Source organism: Micrasema longulum, unplaced genomic scaffold (genome assembly GCF_059751315.1).
Source record: "Micrasema longulum isolate JH-2025_06_02 unplaced genomic scaffold, ASM5975131v1 h1tg000526l, whole genome shotgun sequence".
NCBI classification, from domain to species: Eukaryota; Metazoa; Arthropoda; class Insecta; order Trichoptera; family Brachycentridae; genus Micrasema; species Micrasema longulum.
The window spans coordinates 151,506-168,875 of record NW_028277723.1 but is presented as its reverse complement, the minus strand read 5'-3'; the positions used below and the strand labels follow the sequence as shown (position 1 = coordinate 168,875).

The window sequence follows — 17,370 nt, the reverse complement described above, 5'->3', positions numbered from 1 at the left end:
TGTACTGCAAACCAGTTCGTTTATAAAATACTTTAACATGACATTGGCAAAAGCATCAAATTTAATATGCAACGATCTAGCGAGAATTTCAATGTCTATTGTGAATTTTGTAATTATCGTTTTCAAGTTATGGTAAATAAAAACACTCCAAAAGTCTCGGATGAAAATACGATGATTCATCAGTTAAAATCACAAAAATCAAGGAGCTTTGCAATTGTCAGACACATTTTTTTAGTGAGAAAAAGAGTTAGTAGAAAAAATTGACAGAAGAACAAAAAAATTGAACATGAAGCATAAAAAGTTAAACTTGTTTTCTAAATCGCATTTTAGTTGAAAACACTTTATTTTTTTGTTGATTTATTTTTATCTTAAGACAGTAAATTAAAAGACAATAAAACACAAATATTAAAAAACGTAATTCCCCATTTTCGTTCACAATAATGTATTTTTTTTACGTATAGAATGAGATTTTTTTTCATTAACAAAACATACCTAATATTGTTATTTTTTTATTTCAGTGGTTCATTTGTTTGTTAAAAATATTATTTTAATAACAATCAAAACATTCAAGAAAGCAAACCGCATTTTTAAAATTAAAAACTGCAAGATAATAATATCCATACTGGATAATATGAGGCGATTTATTTTACATAGCTGAAGACAGGTTATTTTCGTTGGTTTTTTTTCCTATTTGCCATTGTAGGGATTGATTTTGATCTATCTGTCTTTTTGGCTACAATGCATGAGGTTTTGAGTTCGATATCCGAAAAGCTCAACGTAGTACAATATTTAAGTCTTAGAGTTATAAAACCCGCTCTGGATGCTTTTTCTACTGATGAGCAAATCACATTATACTCATCACAATAAACATACGTGAGTGTTTTGTTGTTTCTATACAATGGAGCGGGATTTGTGACTCACAGTCCTCTAGTTTTGTAGATTTTCCAAACATTAATACATTATTTAATGCTGGGGTTGCTACTTAACATGTTCGTCACTCTCTGAGGCCATTACTTAACATGTTTATCACTCTCTGAGGCCATTACTTAACATGTTTGTCACTCTTTGGGGCCATTACTTAACATGTTCGTCACTATCTGGGGTCATTATTTAACATGTTCATCACTCTCTGGGGCCATTACTTAACATGTTTGTCACTCTCTGAGGCCATTACTTAACATGTTCGTCACTCTTTGAGGCCATTACTTCACATGTTTGTCACTCTTTGAGGCCATTACTTCACATGTTCGTCACTCTCTGGGGCCATTACTCCACATGTTCGAGACTTTTTTCTCAAAGGATCTACTCGCATGAAAAATTATCATTCCGATTGGACCGTAGCTGATGGTTTGAAGTAAATCTGATTTAAATAATATACTGGGATACTTAAGTTGCTGACTGTTTTTTATAGGGACACAAGATCTCCTATTACCATATAATTACTTCAGTTTCACGTAGGCTACAGCCGTCTTTTCAGTACCTACGTTTAGTGCAAGCCATCAAGTATGTATTCGTTTTTAAACCTGAAAATTATGTCTTTTGGACTGACGGAAATAGTCATTTCCTTAATGGGAGACACGATTTTGCCGGCAATACCGCAAACGTGTTAATAAGCTCCTGAAATCACGGTGACCTGTGAAGATCTACTGTGATGAGTCTCCATAAATTGTGAGTTTTCTGTAATTAAATCTCCCTCTCCAAACCCAGGGATAAATCTATTAGGCAGGGGTGAGCGCTCTTACATCCTAAGGTTGAACCAGTGGTCCCCCGAAGATGTGGTATCTTTAGTGATATGAAGTATAACATTCACATAGAACTGTATATTCCTTTGTGCTTCATCACTGTAGAATCTTTACCAAAAAGTAGCCTTTTTTCGTTTTTCAAAATTCGTCCAAAGTTGGTTCTGTAACTCAACCGTTCATTTCATAGTTTCTCTGTACTGAAACCGGAAGTTAAAAACTGATCATTCGGTCTTCATAAACAAATGATGAAAACACACCTCAATGGGTGTTCTAATGCGATGGCTAATGCACAATTCAAAATGGAGAAGTAATGTAAAATTATGAAAATAAAATAATCGATGTATTTTGCTTTTCCAGTCATTTTTTAAGATTAAAGTCGTTCAGAGTCCATGGTGCGAGTGTGGCCGAGACGTGGAAATGCCCGACTACATACTTTTTGGCTGCCCAATAACTGAAAGTACAATAATTATTTTTAATTTACTAACATAAATTTTCCTATGAATGTCGCTTCTCTCCTATCTTCACTTACCCCCGAAGTGATTCATCACATAGGAGGATTTCTGAGTGAGTGGTGTAAACTTTTAGGAGGCTATTTGATTTTTTACTTATTTATTTATCTTTTTGTACATAATGTTAATTATACATTAAAAATCCCAGTTTCTTCGTAGGATGAATTGCCAATGATAAAAAATAAAATAAAATTTTTGTTTTTCTGGGCTAACAATATATCACTGCACAGTTATATTTATTGGTTATTTTTGTTAATTTATACCAATTGCTTATTTGATATTATTTCAGTTTTTACTAAAACTTAATCACATTTTGTTGTGTTATTTTATATATAAAACATAATTTGAAAGGTGCATAAATAAGATTGAAAAAATATTTTTTTAAACTTCAATATGAGAATACGTTTTAGTGCTTTATTGCGTTTGGGAATCGTCAAAATTGCTCCGCTCGATGAGTGTAAATAAGGAGGTAATTCTACAGATGAGTGAAGGAACAAAAGAGAATGAGAAAGTGTTGTGCTGCTGACGAGCCATACTTACTTTTACCCCGTAAGCGACAATTTTCATCACCGTTTCCACGGAGAACATTCCCGTGAAGGCAATGTTGGAGTATTTCAATACCTGGGTGTACATTTCGTGTTGCTTGTTATACTGTGGGTCCATCCCACGATGCGGAGGATGCGCAAGTGTGCGACACCCGCAAATGGGTGTTAGAAAAAGGAAATAAAACAAACAAAATTCGTTAGAAAGGCCGTCTTGTCATGTGTGTCGGAGATGTATTCTAGCATATGAAATCCCTTCAAACCAAAACATCAAGGGCCAAATCAAAAGGCAGGCAAAGAGATGCATCATACTGGGAATTAAACAAAACGGATGATCGGAAATTGGTATGAGCGTGCAGTTTTCTTCGAGGGGTGCATGATCAAGGAGAAAAGATGCTTTCGGTAGGGTACATATATCTCCGATAGTTTCATTCCGAATGTTGCGGGATCCATTGCAGCGTAGCCTTTTATACACAACAGCGTTCCCCGGGATGGAGCCAAACACCATTCCGGATCGAATGATAAAATAAATGGAGATGCAGCATGCTCCCCGTGCGGGAAATTTGCGAAAACGACGAAATCATATTAAAAAATAATCGATCATGCCATGATCAACGTGCGATGGTGTGATGATTCGAGTTTGAAATAAAACAGTGCGATTAAATCATATCGACAAACATTCAAAAATGATGCAGGCAACGAAAAACATCCAATGTATTGATCAGCCAAAAGAAATTTAATCGTATAAATTGCATTCAAGTTAAAAAATCAAAAGGGAATTTGATGCAGTATAATTTTTTTATGTGTTATGTTTGATATTTAAAAAAAATAAAAACAACCATGCATTAATTGATAAATAAGCCAAACAAAAACATCAATTGCGGGCGATGGATGGTCGTGGTCGCAAGCCAGTGGATGCAAAAACACAATCAGTTGTAACAAAACATCTTGCATCAGCCATTTTGTCATAGGGTGCATGGACGACATTCACATTTGAGTAACTTGGGAACAAGACAATATTCTGTACGTGGGATGTGTTCATTACTTCATTCCGATGCTCACAAATTACACGGAAACCATTCCAAAATGACGAAACACAAATAAGGCATTCCAACACAAATTAAACAAACAGTTGCCCTCTTAACAGTGGTGTGGTGTGGTGTGGTGTGGTGTGGTGTGTCTTGACACAAGCATGCACGTCGAGTTCTTCAGAAATTATAGAAAGAAGAAATCGGTCGGGTCATTTGACAAGTAAAGCACAAGTAATTATATTGGGAGCAAAATTAAAGCACAGAGTAACAAATTTCCAGCGGTCGTTTTAAATATTTGCACATTTAGTGTCAAAACGTTTGAGTGGTGTGGACACACATACAAGTAGCATGCATTACGGTTAGACGAAAATCAGATGCAAACATTTATGTCGTATTGCTTCTTCTTTCTATAAGTCAAACGCGTGTTGTGTTTGTGTGCGCGTAAGTGTAAGTGTACATGTGTGCGTGATCACATAATGTCATTTCATAACCTGAAAACAATAACTAGAGAAATAAATCAGATTTAAAAAATGGTCTTAAATAAGTGAGATTTTTTTTCGATTCTTTACGAAATTAAAGCATTTGTCGGTACAAGTTTTTTCATTTGAAATCTAAGTTTGTAAGTGAAGTGAATTCAATGCGCTAATACATAAATGCATAATAAAACTTTGAAATCAAAATTTTAAGATAAAAAGATTTGTTTAGAATGATTTTGTTTTCAAAGTTTTTTTTTATTAGTTGCCAAATTCAAATTACTATGGTGCCAACAAATTTTAGTAATTTTTACGTTTTGTAAACTAGACAGTATATTTATGTTGGTGTGAATTTTGTATAACTGAATCAAATCTGGTTTGTCAAATCTCGCATCTTCGAAAATAGATGACTTTAAAAACAGTTTTAAAAATGCTGCACAATTATTAAATTTAAAACAGATTGCGCAAATTCTAAACATTAAATAAACAACATGAAACAAATACATGTATTTAATTACGATATATTGTTAATCACGGATTTAGGCGGATGAAGAAAACAGGTCTGTGTGTGAAAAAGAATCTGAGCGTCTTAGGCTCGATGGCTACTCTCAGGTAATATATATATATATATAAATATATATTTGGATAAATTATATAGCGCCGTTTTTGTGAAAACCACCTCAAGGGCGCTGTACAATATAAAAATATCCCACCACGTCTTGCAGCTACAGAGCGCATGGACGGTTGGGATTCTCGTTCCTCGTCTCCAATTATGATACACAGGAGCTAGATTACAGCACGTCTTGCAGCTACAGAGCGCATAGACAATAAACTTAGAAGTTGGTCTCACAGTGTAGTGGTTGGCGCATTCGCCCACAATGCTTCAGGTCCTGGATTTGAAATATTTTTTTAAAAATGATTTTACATTACAATATATTATTTTTTTAAACAAAAAAAATATTTGCGTTCTTATGATTTACCCAAATATTTAATTTTAAAGGCCATTTTCAAAGAATTGTAAGTAACTCACTATTAAAAAATGGGAATCAAATTGGGGTAGAGTTGGATTCGAACCACGGACCTCTGGTCCATGAGTCCGAGACACTAGCCACAGGGCCACAACCCGATTCATTGTCTCTGAAGGGTAGGACTGATCATCTTACATATCTGCATTAAATTATCAAGACGCGCTGCATCGGAGTGCCAACCCAGTGCCCTATGCACCAATGGGTGTGGACAGGGAAACGATAATGATTTATTTTAAGCACTTTTAAAACAAGATTTTTCAAATCATTTTGTATAAAGTGGTTTTTTATGTGGGTGCATGATGGGTCTCACACATCTTTATATATATAATTCCTCTGTACGTGTAATGTCACCGTACTCCTCCTAAACAGCTTAACCGATTTACGCGCGGTTTCCAGAGAAATATAGATCATTGCGCTGTGCGTGTTCGTAGATATTAAAATCTTCAATCGAATATGTAAAAAAGAAGTTAGAAGCACAAATGCTTAATACTTCGATCTACCAGGGTTGCATTCAAGGAGAATGCATTTGCAAAAAATGGAAAGATGTAGTTTTTTAGTGTATAAAAATAATTTGTTTTTGAATGTTTACAAACTGCTTTTGTTTTTTGTGGATCTCAATCAGATGCTTTTCTTAAATTCCTTATAATTTCTATCCATTTATTTATTTTTATTGAATTTTGGTTGTACTAAAATAATATTAAATTCAATACATTTTTAAAAATCGTATTCCTACATAAGTACACCCATTTGTTGGTGAGACTACCAGAGTTTGACGTTTGCAAAAAGTATGCCATATTTGAAAAAACATTTATTTTATGTTTTGGAATTCAACCATAAACAAGTACCTAGGTACTTACTTAAATCAAATTTTTAAATATTATCAATTTTTAGTTTTGGAACTTAATCACAAACAAGTACTTGGGTATCTACTTATCAACGAAAAGTCTTTTTCTAAACTAATAGCAGGCAAGCCAACGTTCGGGCAGGACAACGTCTGACGGGTCCGCTAGTGTCTTATATATTCTGACCTTGCTATCAATACGCACATCCTGATTGATCAATATTTCATTCCTCAGACACCCCGATAATTTAAGTACTCTTGCCACCTTCAAGTAACGCCTGCAACATTACTTCATATATATCCTCAGAATTCTGAACTCCCTGTATTTTACTGTTTTTTTTAATATGTATTTTTATTCCTTTTTTTTCCTTGGTTCCTCTTTCTCTCTCCTTCCAAACTCGTTATCTGATTCCACATTCCTTATCCTTAAATATGTACAACATAATGTACTTTTTCAAAGTTAATATGTGCGAGCCTTATCTCCAAATCTGTTATTTTGTTGCTATTATTTTTAATTAATTAATTAGGTTTTTTTTCATGTATGTATCTTTTTGATACGTAGGTATTTTCGTTTTTTTAGTACAATTTTTGACCAGCTCTTCTTTTGACCAGTGTGTTTTTCAGTTAGGTGGAAGATATTAGTTTAAGCAATAAATCTGCCAAAGAAGGTACTTATTCTTTGTGCTTAAAGTTTTAAATAAACAAATAATGTTGAGAGAATGAATGTTTTTTTGAATGAATAAAGAGCACGCCTTTTTCATTTTTAATTTATTTTAAACAACTGTAGTATGACAAGTGTTATTCAAAACTATTAAGGCCATGTGGGATTTAATTGGGCACACTAAAAAAGATTTTAATGTAAATCTAAACAACAATTCAAAATGTAAGTCCATTTTTGTGTGGTATAAATTCGTTGATTTTATGAAAGTCAGAAAATAGAGTTTTTGATGTAACCGATAAAAATTATGTCTGTTATCCATGGGGTGTTGGCTCATCCGACATAGATTAAAATTCCGAGAAAAGTTGGACGTATAACTAAATTTAAGTGACAAATCCAAAATCACTCGCAAACGAGTGGAGGCGTATAAAAAAAAAAAAAAAAAAAAAAAAAGTGACAAATCAGTCACTTAGTTTTTTTACCGCCAACATAGTTCTAAATGTTATCGTTAATTTTAATAAAACAAAGTAACTTTTCACTGACCTTCGATACTAAAAATACTTAAAGATTTATTTGTTTCATGTTGTCATACTGCTTTTAAACGAGATACATTTACAAGTTTGGTCTGTATTTAAATCTGTTTTAAATTTGAGTACATTTCTTATACCAAAGCAGCAGGTTATTACGAATTTTGTAAGTAAAATGTTTGTTCTTTGTATCGAATGATGGAGTGACTTTAACATACCTTCATCATGAGCAGGAGAGTGTTCAGGACGATCAGAATCATTATGAAATATTCGAAGGGCGTAGACACGACTATCCTCCATATCTTATACTTGAAGCCAGACCTTTTGCTCGGCATATACCGCTCCAGAGGTCTGGCTCCGATCGTAAAATCTATACAGGATTTCTGGAAAAAAACAAAACAGCTGAAGATCGATGAAAAAAGACGCAAAAGATATCGCCAAAATATGCAGTATTCTAATGTCATAGTTGGCCAGTTTCGAGATTTTAAATATCTGGGATGCATGAATTTATTTCAACTGAGAGGGAATCACGTGACAAGTAATGTTGACTTCTTCTTCTTCGATGGCGCTACAGCCCGAATCCAGCCTTGTCCTCCTCCAAATTTTGCCTCCGACTCCGCTTGTCCTCAGCAGCCATTTTCCAATTTTCAGCTTGTAGAAGCTGTGCTGCATCTTTTTTTCCCCAGAGCTCCGCTTTTATATACTTGCTCTTCAAAGAATTCAGAGTACTGAATATTATTCAACAGTATATATTGAGAACGGTAGTGGTTACACACGTCAACCACAACCATAATACAAGATACTCTAATAGGGATCTGATACTAAGTGAAGGGGTCAACACTGTTCTGGGATCGAGACAACACTATTACGTAGGCAAAAAGGTCCGTAACCTTATGCCAGAATTGTGGAAAGACGGGAGTGTTGTCAAGTTGCGGAAGGTGTTGACCTCGCTCTTTCGTGACATTGGTCGTAGGGAGTCAGAAAAGTTAATGCATACCACGGATTGGAGATTATTACTGGATGTCAAAAATAAAATATAAAAAAAGGAGGAATTTAAAAATATATATTTAAAGATGGCAACCATGAAGTTTCGCATAAATAAATTGTCTATGTTTTTATGAGTGTATGTATGTGTATGCGCATGGGTGTATGTATGTGTGTATGTATATATGTGTGTATATATATACATATATGTGTAAATATTTGTATGTATATGTATCAAAATGTATATACGAATAAGTTTATATTTTATTTGTCTGTGCTCTCTATTAATTTGTTAACTATTATAATTTTTAAAATGTAATTGCCTAGCTTGGAACGGGGTATTAACTCTTGTTAGCTGGGCAAAGTGAACATTAAGTTGTATTTTGATAAAGAGTGTAAATAAATAAATAAATATAAACAATGTTGCAAATCTTGAGTCCATAATTCCTTTGCTGGGTCCTTTCTAAGGTTCAGTAGCAGTCCGAGGCTCCGTATTCCGTTTCGTCCCAACATTTAGCTCAGAGAGGTTATTATTATATTAGGCTTTTGCTTTCTCTTTCTAAAACTTACAAACACACGTCACGGTTAATCCATTCAGTGTTGTACTTAATTTAATCACATCTTTGTATTTCTTGTATTCATTATATTATTTATTAAACCTCAGAATAATGTAAGTAAGTTTTTAATTTAATTTCACGCAACCTTGCAACGAAACTGCGGTTAGTCAAACCATCTATTTTATTTTAACAAAAGATTTCACTACACCGGTTTTATTTCAGTTTTATGGCGCCGAAGACTCAGCACTGCCCTTTCTCTCTATTGGCTGTGACTTAGACGGATCACATTTTCAGGGTTCACGACAAGGATAATTACAATTGCCAAATAAAAATAAAATTGCCATGTGTCGCAATGGACAAATGGTAGATACTAACTTGATTTTTGTCTATTTCCCCGTCCTGCAGTTCGGCCTCGCCCTGCTCCTGAAAGGTGATGATGATAAGAGCCACGAAGATGTTGACGAAGAAGAAAGGGAACACCACAAAGTACACGATGTAGAAGATGGACATCTCTATCCGGAAGTTCTGGATGGGTCCGACGTCGGTGTACGTGGCGGCCATTGAATTTTGAAGCACCCTAAAATATTATATAAAATATTTAGAAATTTAAACAATCGAGCGTACAATATTTATTACTTATTTATTTATTCAGAAATAATATACATAAAATTACAATACATTTTAAAAAATATATTTTAATAACGTTTCAAATAGGATGCTGGTATGTTTTATATTAGAACAGATCGATAACATTGAATTTTGAATTATTGAATTCAAACATGGCTAAAAACTTGCGTATTACCATGCATATTAACGGAAAAATACTATGCATTGCACACATTGTAGTATAAAGGCTTTAAAGTTTTGAAATCATATCACAAAAAACTAATCCAATATCAACCAAGTGAAGTGCTTAACAAATCTTTCGTCAAGCGAGCCGTGACAGCGTCTATTTAGAATGCCAGCTCCATACGAGCTGTGCCAGTGTATCACGACCGCCAGCTTCATCAGCCAGGTTCCATCATACGTCACGCCTCATCATCAGCAGGTTAGTGGAGTTGCGTTATTTTCCTTCCCATACAATACAGTCCACTCCAAATTCTTTTCCTAGGACAAGGTATTCTGTATACCTCGTCCACTCCTCAATAATTTGGGTAACATTTTTCTACGTTCAATAGCATCTATGTACTTCTATACAAGTTCAAAACTGTAGTTCCCTGACGATAGAAAAGATAAAATTGATGTTATCTTCAGCACAAGCAGTTAAATTAAATTCAGAAAAATTTAGGTTTATACAATGTAAAATTTCAAGAATCAAACTCAGGCAAAGTTTTATCTTGCAACTCTGCTGTCAAACTTCTCATCATTAGAGAGGACAATGGTGTACATTTTATCCAATCTATCAGTTCACCGTAAAAAATATAAAACGAGATATTTGGAGCAGTCAACCAAAATGGAGTGTGGAGGAGACGGTTTAATCATGAATAAGAGGCACTGTATGGCGAACCCGCTGGTTAAACCTGAGGATATTAAAGAGTTTGCCCCTTATCCGATATTTTACGGATCTGGGCTTGGAAGGAAAGATTAAGCAAAATGTAAACTCTCGCCTTCAACACAATAGCAGGCTCTTTATAGACTTGGGCTTGGAAGGCGAGAACTATTCATGGTGACCCGTCACTATAGATCTTTACAGATTGCAGTGACGTCAGTAGCTTGAATAGCACTGACTTCCGCCTCTAAGAATAATAAGAATGGCGAACCCAACATTGCAAAATTTATAAAAATGAGAAGATTACACAATATTTGGGGCGTGTCCACAGAATGCATGACAATAGTACCTCAAAAAAGATTCTTTATACCACTCCAGAAGGTGGACGAAGCAGAGGCAGACCAAAGTTAAGATGGCTGGATAATGTGGAATGTGACATTAGAGAAATTGGCCCGACGAACTGGAGAAGAGCCGCATGGTGCAGGGAGGAATGGAGGCAGGTTCAAGAGGAGGTCAGGGCCCACAACGGGCAGCAGCGCCACAGATGCTGATGACGATCAGTTCGTAGTCCGTGGCATCAGAATTGATTGAGGAAGTCAAAAGATGATATTTGATACTCACTGTGGCCATCCCTCCCCAGTTTGTACAGCAAATAGAGTGAGCATCGCAGTTGCTACGTTGTTATAGTGGAAGCTCTGTGTACCCCAAACTCTGTCCTCTTTAGTCGGTAGCAGAGAATCAGATTCGTACTTGAAAAATGAACCCCTGAAAACACAAGGAAATATTAGACGCAGTCAGGAATAAGAAAAATTGGCCATGCTTTTTGTAGCTGCAAGACGATTGTTAATCTTGCTTCAATATGTAAATGTTATCAACTATCAAATACGTATCACCTAGACGCACGAGACTCACCAAACTTTTTCATATGCCTAAATACAAAACACATGCAGCAACAAATTCACCCATCAATCGTGCCCTGATCTTAAACTAGCCGGAGTGAAGGGGGGGATTCGAATCCCCCATAGACCGATTTGGTCGATTTCACTTTATGTACATAAGCATTCGGCAAACTAACAAAAATGAATAAAATACACGAATGAGTAAAATATGTGTACGCATAAAACATGAATAAATTATTGCACGGTCAAAAATGCATGCCGATTATTCAGACTTTTGACATGTCCATCTTCAAGTATTTGTTGGATTTGATCGCGCCATACCTTTCTCGGTCTTTCTCGCTTTCTGCAGTAACTATGTTTTACTAAAAGTAAGGAAAACATTTAGAACTATATTGGCGGTAAAAAGGCTGAGTGACTGATGTGCCACTATAACCAAAATTGAGTTATACACACCGCTTTATAATTAAATTTTTAAAACTGAATTATATTAAATTTAATAATGAAAAACATTTAATAATGAATTTAAAATATTCAAATATAATCACTTTGTTTTTATCTACGTCTTATATTTTTTTAATTTGACAAACAACTAGTTCCGGCAACACTATGCCTTCTTCAGTGTTAATTACAAACTAACATAACTCATATAAAATTTTCACAGTGAGGGTAGAGTGGGCGTGGCTACGGGATATTTTATATAGGAAAAATATCACGTACTTTTAAAACTAGAGTTAAAGAACATATGAGATGTCTTAAAAACAATCATTTTTCTGAGTTTGCTGAACATATCCTAACAAATAGTCCTTCATTTAACTTTGAAGATTGTATCAAAATTTTAGAAACAAACAAAAAAAGATATGCAATTTATTATTTTGAAATATTGGAGATTAAAAAGTCTTTAAATAAAAATAAAAACATTATTAATAATCAAATAAATCTTAGTAATAGTTCTGTAGGATTTGAGGTAGTTGAGGGTTGGAGCACCTACCCCAGTTAAAGATTGACAGAGAAGACACGAGGTTGCTGTTTGATGTTTATTTATTACATGGCGAATAAATAATGAATTATGTCGGACAAGTGTTACATCAATGATGGGTTGAAGATACTGCACTTGAACTACATGCTAGAACTTAGTGACGTCGTCGAGCTGGTCTGACGTGAACTGAACTTGTTGGGTTGACTAACTGAACGAGCTGACCGGTGTTGGCTGCGTCTTGTGGTCTCTTTATAGACCATATTCCTTTGTAGTTAATTTCTTCACGGTAGGGACGATGTGATTGTACTGCAGGGCAACGATCCCGTCTTTATATGCAATATTGCTAGAGTTGTAATATAAGTTGTATTGGATTCGATAGAAAATGATGACATTGCATCGTCGGTCATTAGTCTACTTCAGGTGAACTAATTTAACAAGGGGGGTATCATCGACTATTGACATGGAACCTACAGTCTTATTTTAAATATTTCCCTCTCCCTAAAAATCCACACACAAACATCCTGTCCTCTCTACTCCCGTAGCCACGCCCACTCTACCCTCACTGTGAAAATTTTATATTCTGATAGTTTGTAATTAACCCTGTATAAGGCATAGTGTTGCCGAAACTCGTTGGTTGCCAAATTATAAAAATATAAGTGGTACATAAAACAAAGTGATTTCATTTTAATATATTCAATTATAATGTTCCACAAAGTAAATGCTTCAAACATAAAAAAACAAAACTATAATAATGAATTAATTCAGTTTTGTTTCTTGACATCACAACTATTTCATCACTAATCACAAAAAAAAAAATAATTGTGATTGCCGGATTGTTGATAGAGAGTATTTAATTTAAAAAATTCACAAAAGTATACATACTGGCATTCCTTAAAACTGTATTTGCTCTTGTCCGTACAGTGGAAGAACTTCCCGTTGAAGAGCTGCACGGCTATGACGGCAAAGATGAAGTGAAACAATATATAGACTATGAGGATGTTGATGACGTTCTTGAGCGAGTTCACCACGCAGTCGAACACGGCCTTCAGCTTGGGAACTCTCTTGATGGTCTTCAGGGGGCGCAGTACTCTGAGGACCCGCAGCGATTTGATGGTGGATAAGTTCTTGCCTGCTGCCGTCGATGTACTATCACTGGAAACAATATTTATATATTTGTGAATGTACAAATTTGAAGCGCTCCAACTGACAAAGTGTCGATTGCTTGCTGAAGGAAAATAAACAATTATAAAAGATGTGTATCTAGTTTAACCGTTTTAGTGCTACGTAGCGCTATCACGCTGGATGTAGTAGTGGCGAAGATTGCAATGCAGCGCTTGCGCGCTGCAGCTTTTAGTGAGCGTTTGTCAGTCGTCGTGAGTGCACGCGTTTTGTTTGGGTGTGGTATATGGCGGTTGGCGCGTGTTTTGAAAACTTTATTAATTATTGTGAAAATAAATACAGCATAATTTAATCAATATTTTTCGCAATGTCAGATGTTAGTTTTATTGTGAATGATGGATCAAAAAACAACCACGGGATGGGTATTCCCATAAATGAAGATAGTGATGACGGAAGTGACATTATTGTCCGTCGCAATAAAAGATGGCGAATTAAAACTGAATCTTCGGATTTTTCGTCTGCCTTAAGAGGCACAGATAACCGTGGAAACATTTTTTAAATTTATTCCTCCGACAAAAGTTTTTACAAAAACATCTGACGATTTTTTTTTAAATTTCTGGACCTAGACGCCTTCCTCCTTTTGATGTAAAACCAAAAGCCTGTTTTAATTTAATATCAAAATTTTTCCATTAAATAACACAAAAACACCGTAGCAAATTACTAACATACTGGCAAATTAAGCGTGCTACTAAAACGGTTAAATTTGTAGGATACATTGTGATCATAGAATTAAGAATAGTTAAGAAGGAGCGTAGAATCATATTTAAAAACATCGGACTGTGTCCGAAAATCCCCCCACTTTGCACCACTTTTGCCGCGCGCATTCGTAAAGTCACCGCGTAATATTGCCAGATGGGAAAAAATATAATCACAACACAAATGTAAGGTAAAAAATGCAATTTATTAATTTCCCTAAAATTTTATTGTGCACGCGGAAACATTGCTTGACACAACAGAGAAAATCAGTAAAGCGTCATTTAATAAGAGTAATTTAATTCGTGAACTTTAAATTTCAAATGTAAAACAAATTTTATTTTACATAAAACGGATATTTTTATATAAAACGGATATTTTTATATAATGTTAAATAATATTTGATGTTTTAAAGATAATGTCGGTCAAATGTCCACCACGGCGTTGATTAATCCGATGTTCAATTTTCATTAGTTTTCTCATTAGATGAGCAAAGTAGGGTAAAAAAAAATACTACCCTGGCAACACTAACGAAATGTTTATTTTGTTTTCTTCGACAATCTGACAGATGGAAAATTAATTCAATTTTTAAGTAATGCATTTGCTACTTGCACATGAATTTTATAATTACACATGAAATGTGATCTCATCCTGATTTTTTTAGATCCCAGCAGTATTTTTACACTTTAAAACGACACAACACGGCATAGTTGAATTCGTCTGTCCCACCATATTTTACCCACCTGGGCGTCCGCTCATCTGAATAGCTCCCAACGCAATACCCACGTCCGGACAAACTGACCGAAGGGTGCTAAATTCGTACTGTTGGCCATCAGATCTAGATCAGGTGACAGTGAGCATTGGTTTCCGGGTGAGTCACATACTAGGTATAGGGAAAACGCAGCACTCTTTGATAAGTGAGCATGTGAAACTACGGCGCTGAAAGTGACCGCGAATGTCGCCTGGTGAGGTCGACCCCGCCAGCGTCTCGGCGGACTGTCCGCCGACCGCATCCATCGAGGCTGGGCTGTCGGAGCGGAGTGGAGTCAAAGAGAGTGAAAGCGGAAAGAGAAATAAACATTTTCACCATACTCACGTCATGTCGAACCCAAAGCTGACGGCAGCGCATATAACCACTATGGCGTCCATCACGTTCCAGAACTCCCTCAGGTAGGAGCCGGGATGTAACACGACACCGACGTCGACTATCTTCAGTAACATCTCTATGGTAAAGACACCGGTGAACGCATAGTCGAAGTAATTTAATATTGTATTTCTGAAACAGAAAACCAACAGCCATGTATAGTGTAGCTATATTTCGCAAGGGTCTCGTCGGGACGTTATGGAATGGGGATATTTAGTAACAAAAAGAGCAATTTAATAATGATAATTTTGATGTTTTTTATTGATTGATTTGGTGTTTATTTTGTAGAACTCCATATTTAAACTTATAATTAGAAATCAAACACTGATTTGAGTCTACTGAACACTTTATTTTATTTTTACAAATATAAACATATAAAAATAAAAACTTCGTGACAATTGTTTCGCCTTATTAGGGCATTTTCAAACGAATGTGAAGATTATTTGGATTGAATGTCCTTATATAGTTATATAATTCAAGGTACTTAAGTAGAAAATAAAAATAATCTTATGAACTGTAGCATGTACATTAATCATAATTGAGGGAAAAACCAATAGTTAAGGGTGAGGCTAAGTGTTTAATAGGTAATGGGGAATTTAGGTATTTATATTTGAATTTCAGGGAAAATATAACAAAGTAAGTATTTATTGACATACAAGTATGTATAGTGAGATAATTAATGAAGCTTTATAGTTTTGTAAATTTAGATAATTGTTGTCGAAAAAATATGAATAATATTATAACAGGTTGCTGTTCATTTTAATTTTAAAACATGATTGAAATATTATGAGGAAATTTATATAAACATAAATGTATTATTATACAATATTTCTATTTTTAAGAATTTCTTATCAAAATTACACGAATTTTTTATTTTTATATGTTTATATTTGTAAAAATAAAATAAAGTGTTTAGTAGACTCAAATCAGTGTTTGATTTCTAATTGTAAGTTTTGATGTTTTTTGTTGATATTTCTTGAAAAAACTCCATGGTTAATGATTATGATAAAATTATAAATAAACTTATCAATGAAACTTCTTGGTTTAGTTTTACTTTTTATTATTTTGACCAACGAGCGCTTTCGCCTAAGTAGGCATCTTCAAGACTAGCGAATTGTTTACAACATTTACAGTTTTTATACTATTCTTAACGTATTTTGGAGATAAGATCAAATAAGTATTTTAACAGGGGACAGAAACATAAATATTTACAACTAGTTTGCTAAACAGTTCATTTTTGGGAGTTTTCGGACCGAAATTGGGATAAGCTTTTATTATTTAAAAAGTGGGAAAGGAACACATGATAAATAAAAATAAAATAAGACATCAATTGCCAGAAAATCAAATTTGAGCCGAACGGTGAAACCTGTACTGTTTGGCTCGCCATAGACGTTTTTCAATTTTATTTATTCATTCATATATATGTACATTACGAAATGGAATATCTTACTTCATACATATAGAAATAATTAAAATAATTTAGTAAAATTAGGTATAAAAAAAAAAAACACATTAGTTTACATAATATCCAAATAATAATATGTTAAAAAGTAAAAGAATCTTGTAACGAAAAACTCCCTCAGAGACGCGAAAAATGTCAATGTCTAAAGTGATATTGTTCAACATAGTTTTGCGGCTCGCGGTGGTCGTGTGAAATAATGTGAGCTTATCTGCGAGCCGGTTCTAAACGTCAGCTAGAGCTGCGAGTTGACCCGCAGCTCAATGAATAATCTCGAGTTACCTATGCCTAGTTGCAATGGTTAGTAAATTTGACCAGTACGCACCTCACACTTTTTTCTTCTACTGGGTCCTCAGCAGCTAAGGCGATGGAGCTGAGGGATATTATAATCATGATGAAGAAATCAAAATACTGAAGGCTAATCACCCAATGCGCTGCTCGGCGAATTCTGGAAAACCAAAAAATCGGAATGATTAAAGTATCTAGCATAGAATTAAGAATAGTCCAGAAGAAGCGTAGAATCATATTTGAATACATCGGACTGTGTCCAATAATTCCCCCACTTAGAAACACATTCGCCGCGCGCATACGTTAAGTCGCCGGGTAATGTTGCTTGATGGGAAAAAAAATTAATCATAA

General features: G+C 34.7%; 1 protein-coding gene across 1 annotated transcript in view; it reads right to left on the bottom strand.

Annotated features, from left to right (window-relative positions):
- LOC148280848 (voltage-dependent calcium channel type A subunit alpha-1-like) overlaps positions 1-17,370 on the bottom strand; it is a gene marked incomplete at its 3' end in the record, with an annotated part of 161,573 nt that overhangs the window by 60,425 nt on the left and 83,778 nt on the right. The window contains exons 19-24 of the mRNA XM_088227692.1: positions 17,057-17,179; positions 15,225-15,404; positions 13,139-13,408; positions 11,003-11,146; positions 9,268-9,469; positions 7,570-7,734 (exon numbers count right to left, since the gene is read on the bottom strand). Coding sequence (XP_088083818.1) covers positions 7,570-7,734; positions 9,268-9,469; positions 11,003-11,146; positions 13,139-13,408; positions 15,225-15,404; positions 17,057-17,179 — 1,084 coding nt within the window. The remainder of the gene's footprint in view (positions 1-7,569; positions 7,735-9,267; positions 9,470-11,002; positions 11,147-13,138; positions 13,409-15,224; positions 15,405-17,056; positions 17,180-17,370) is intronic.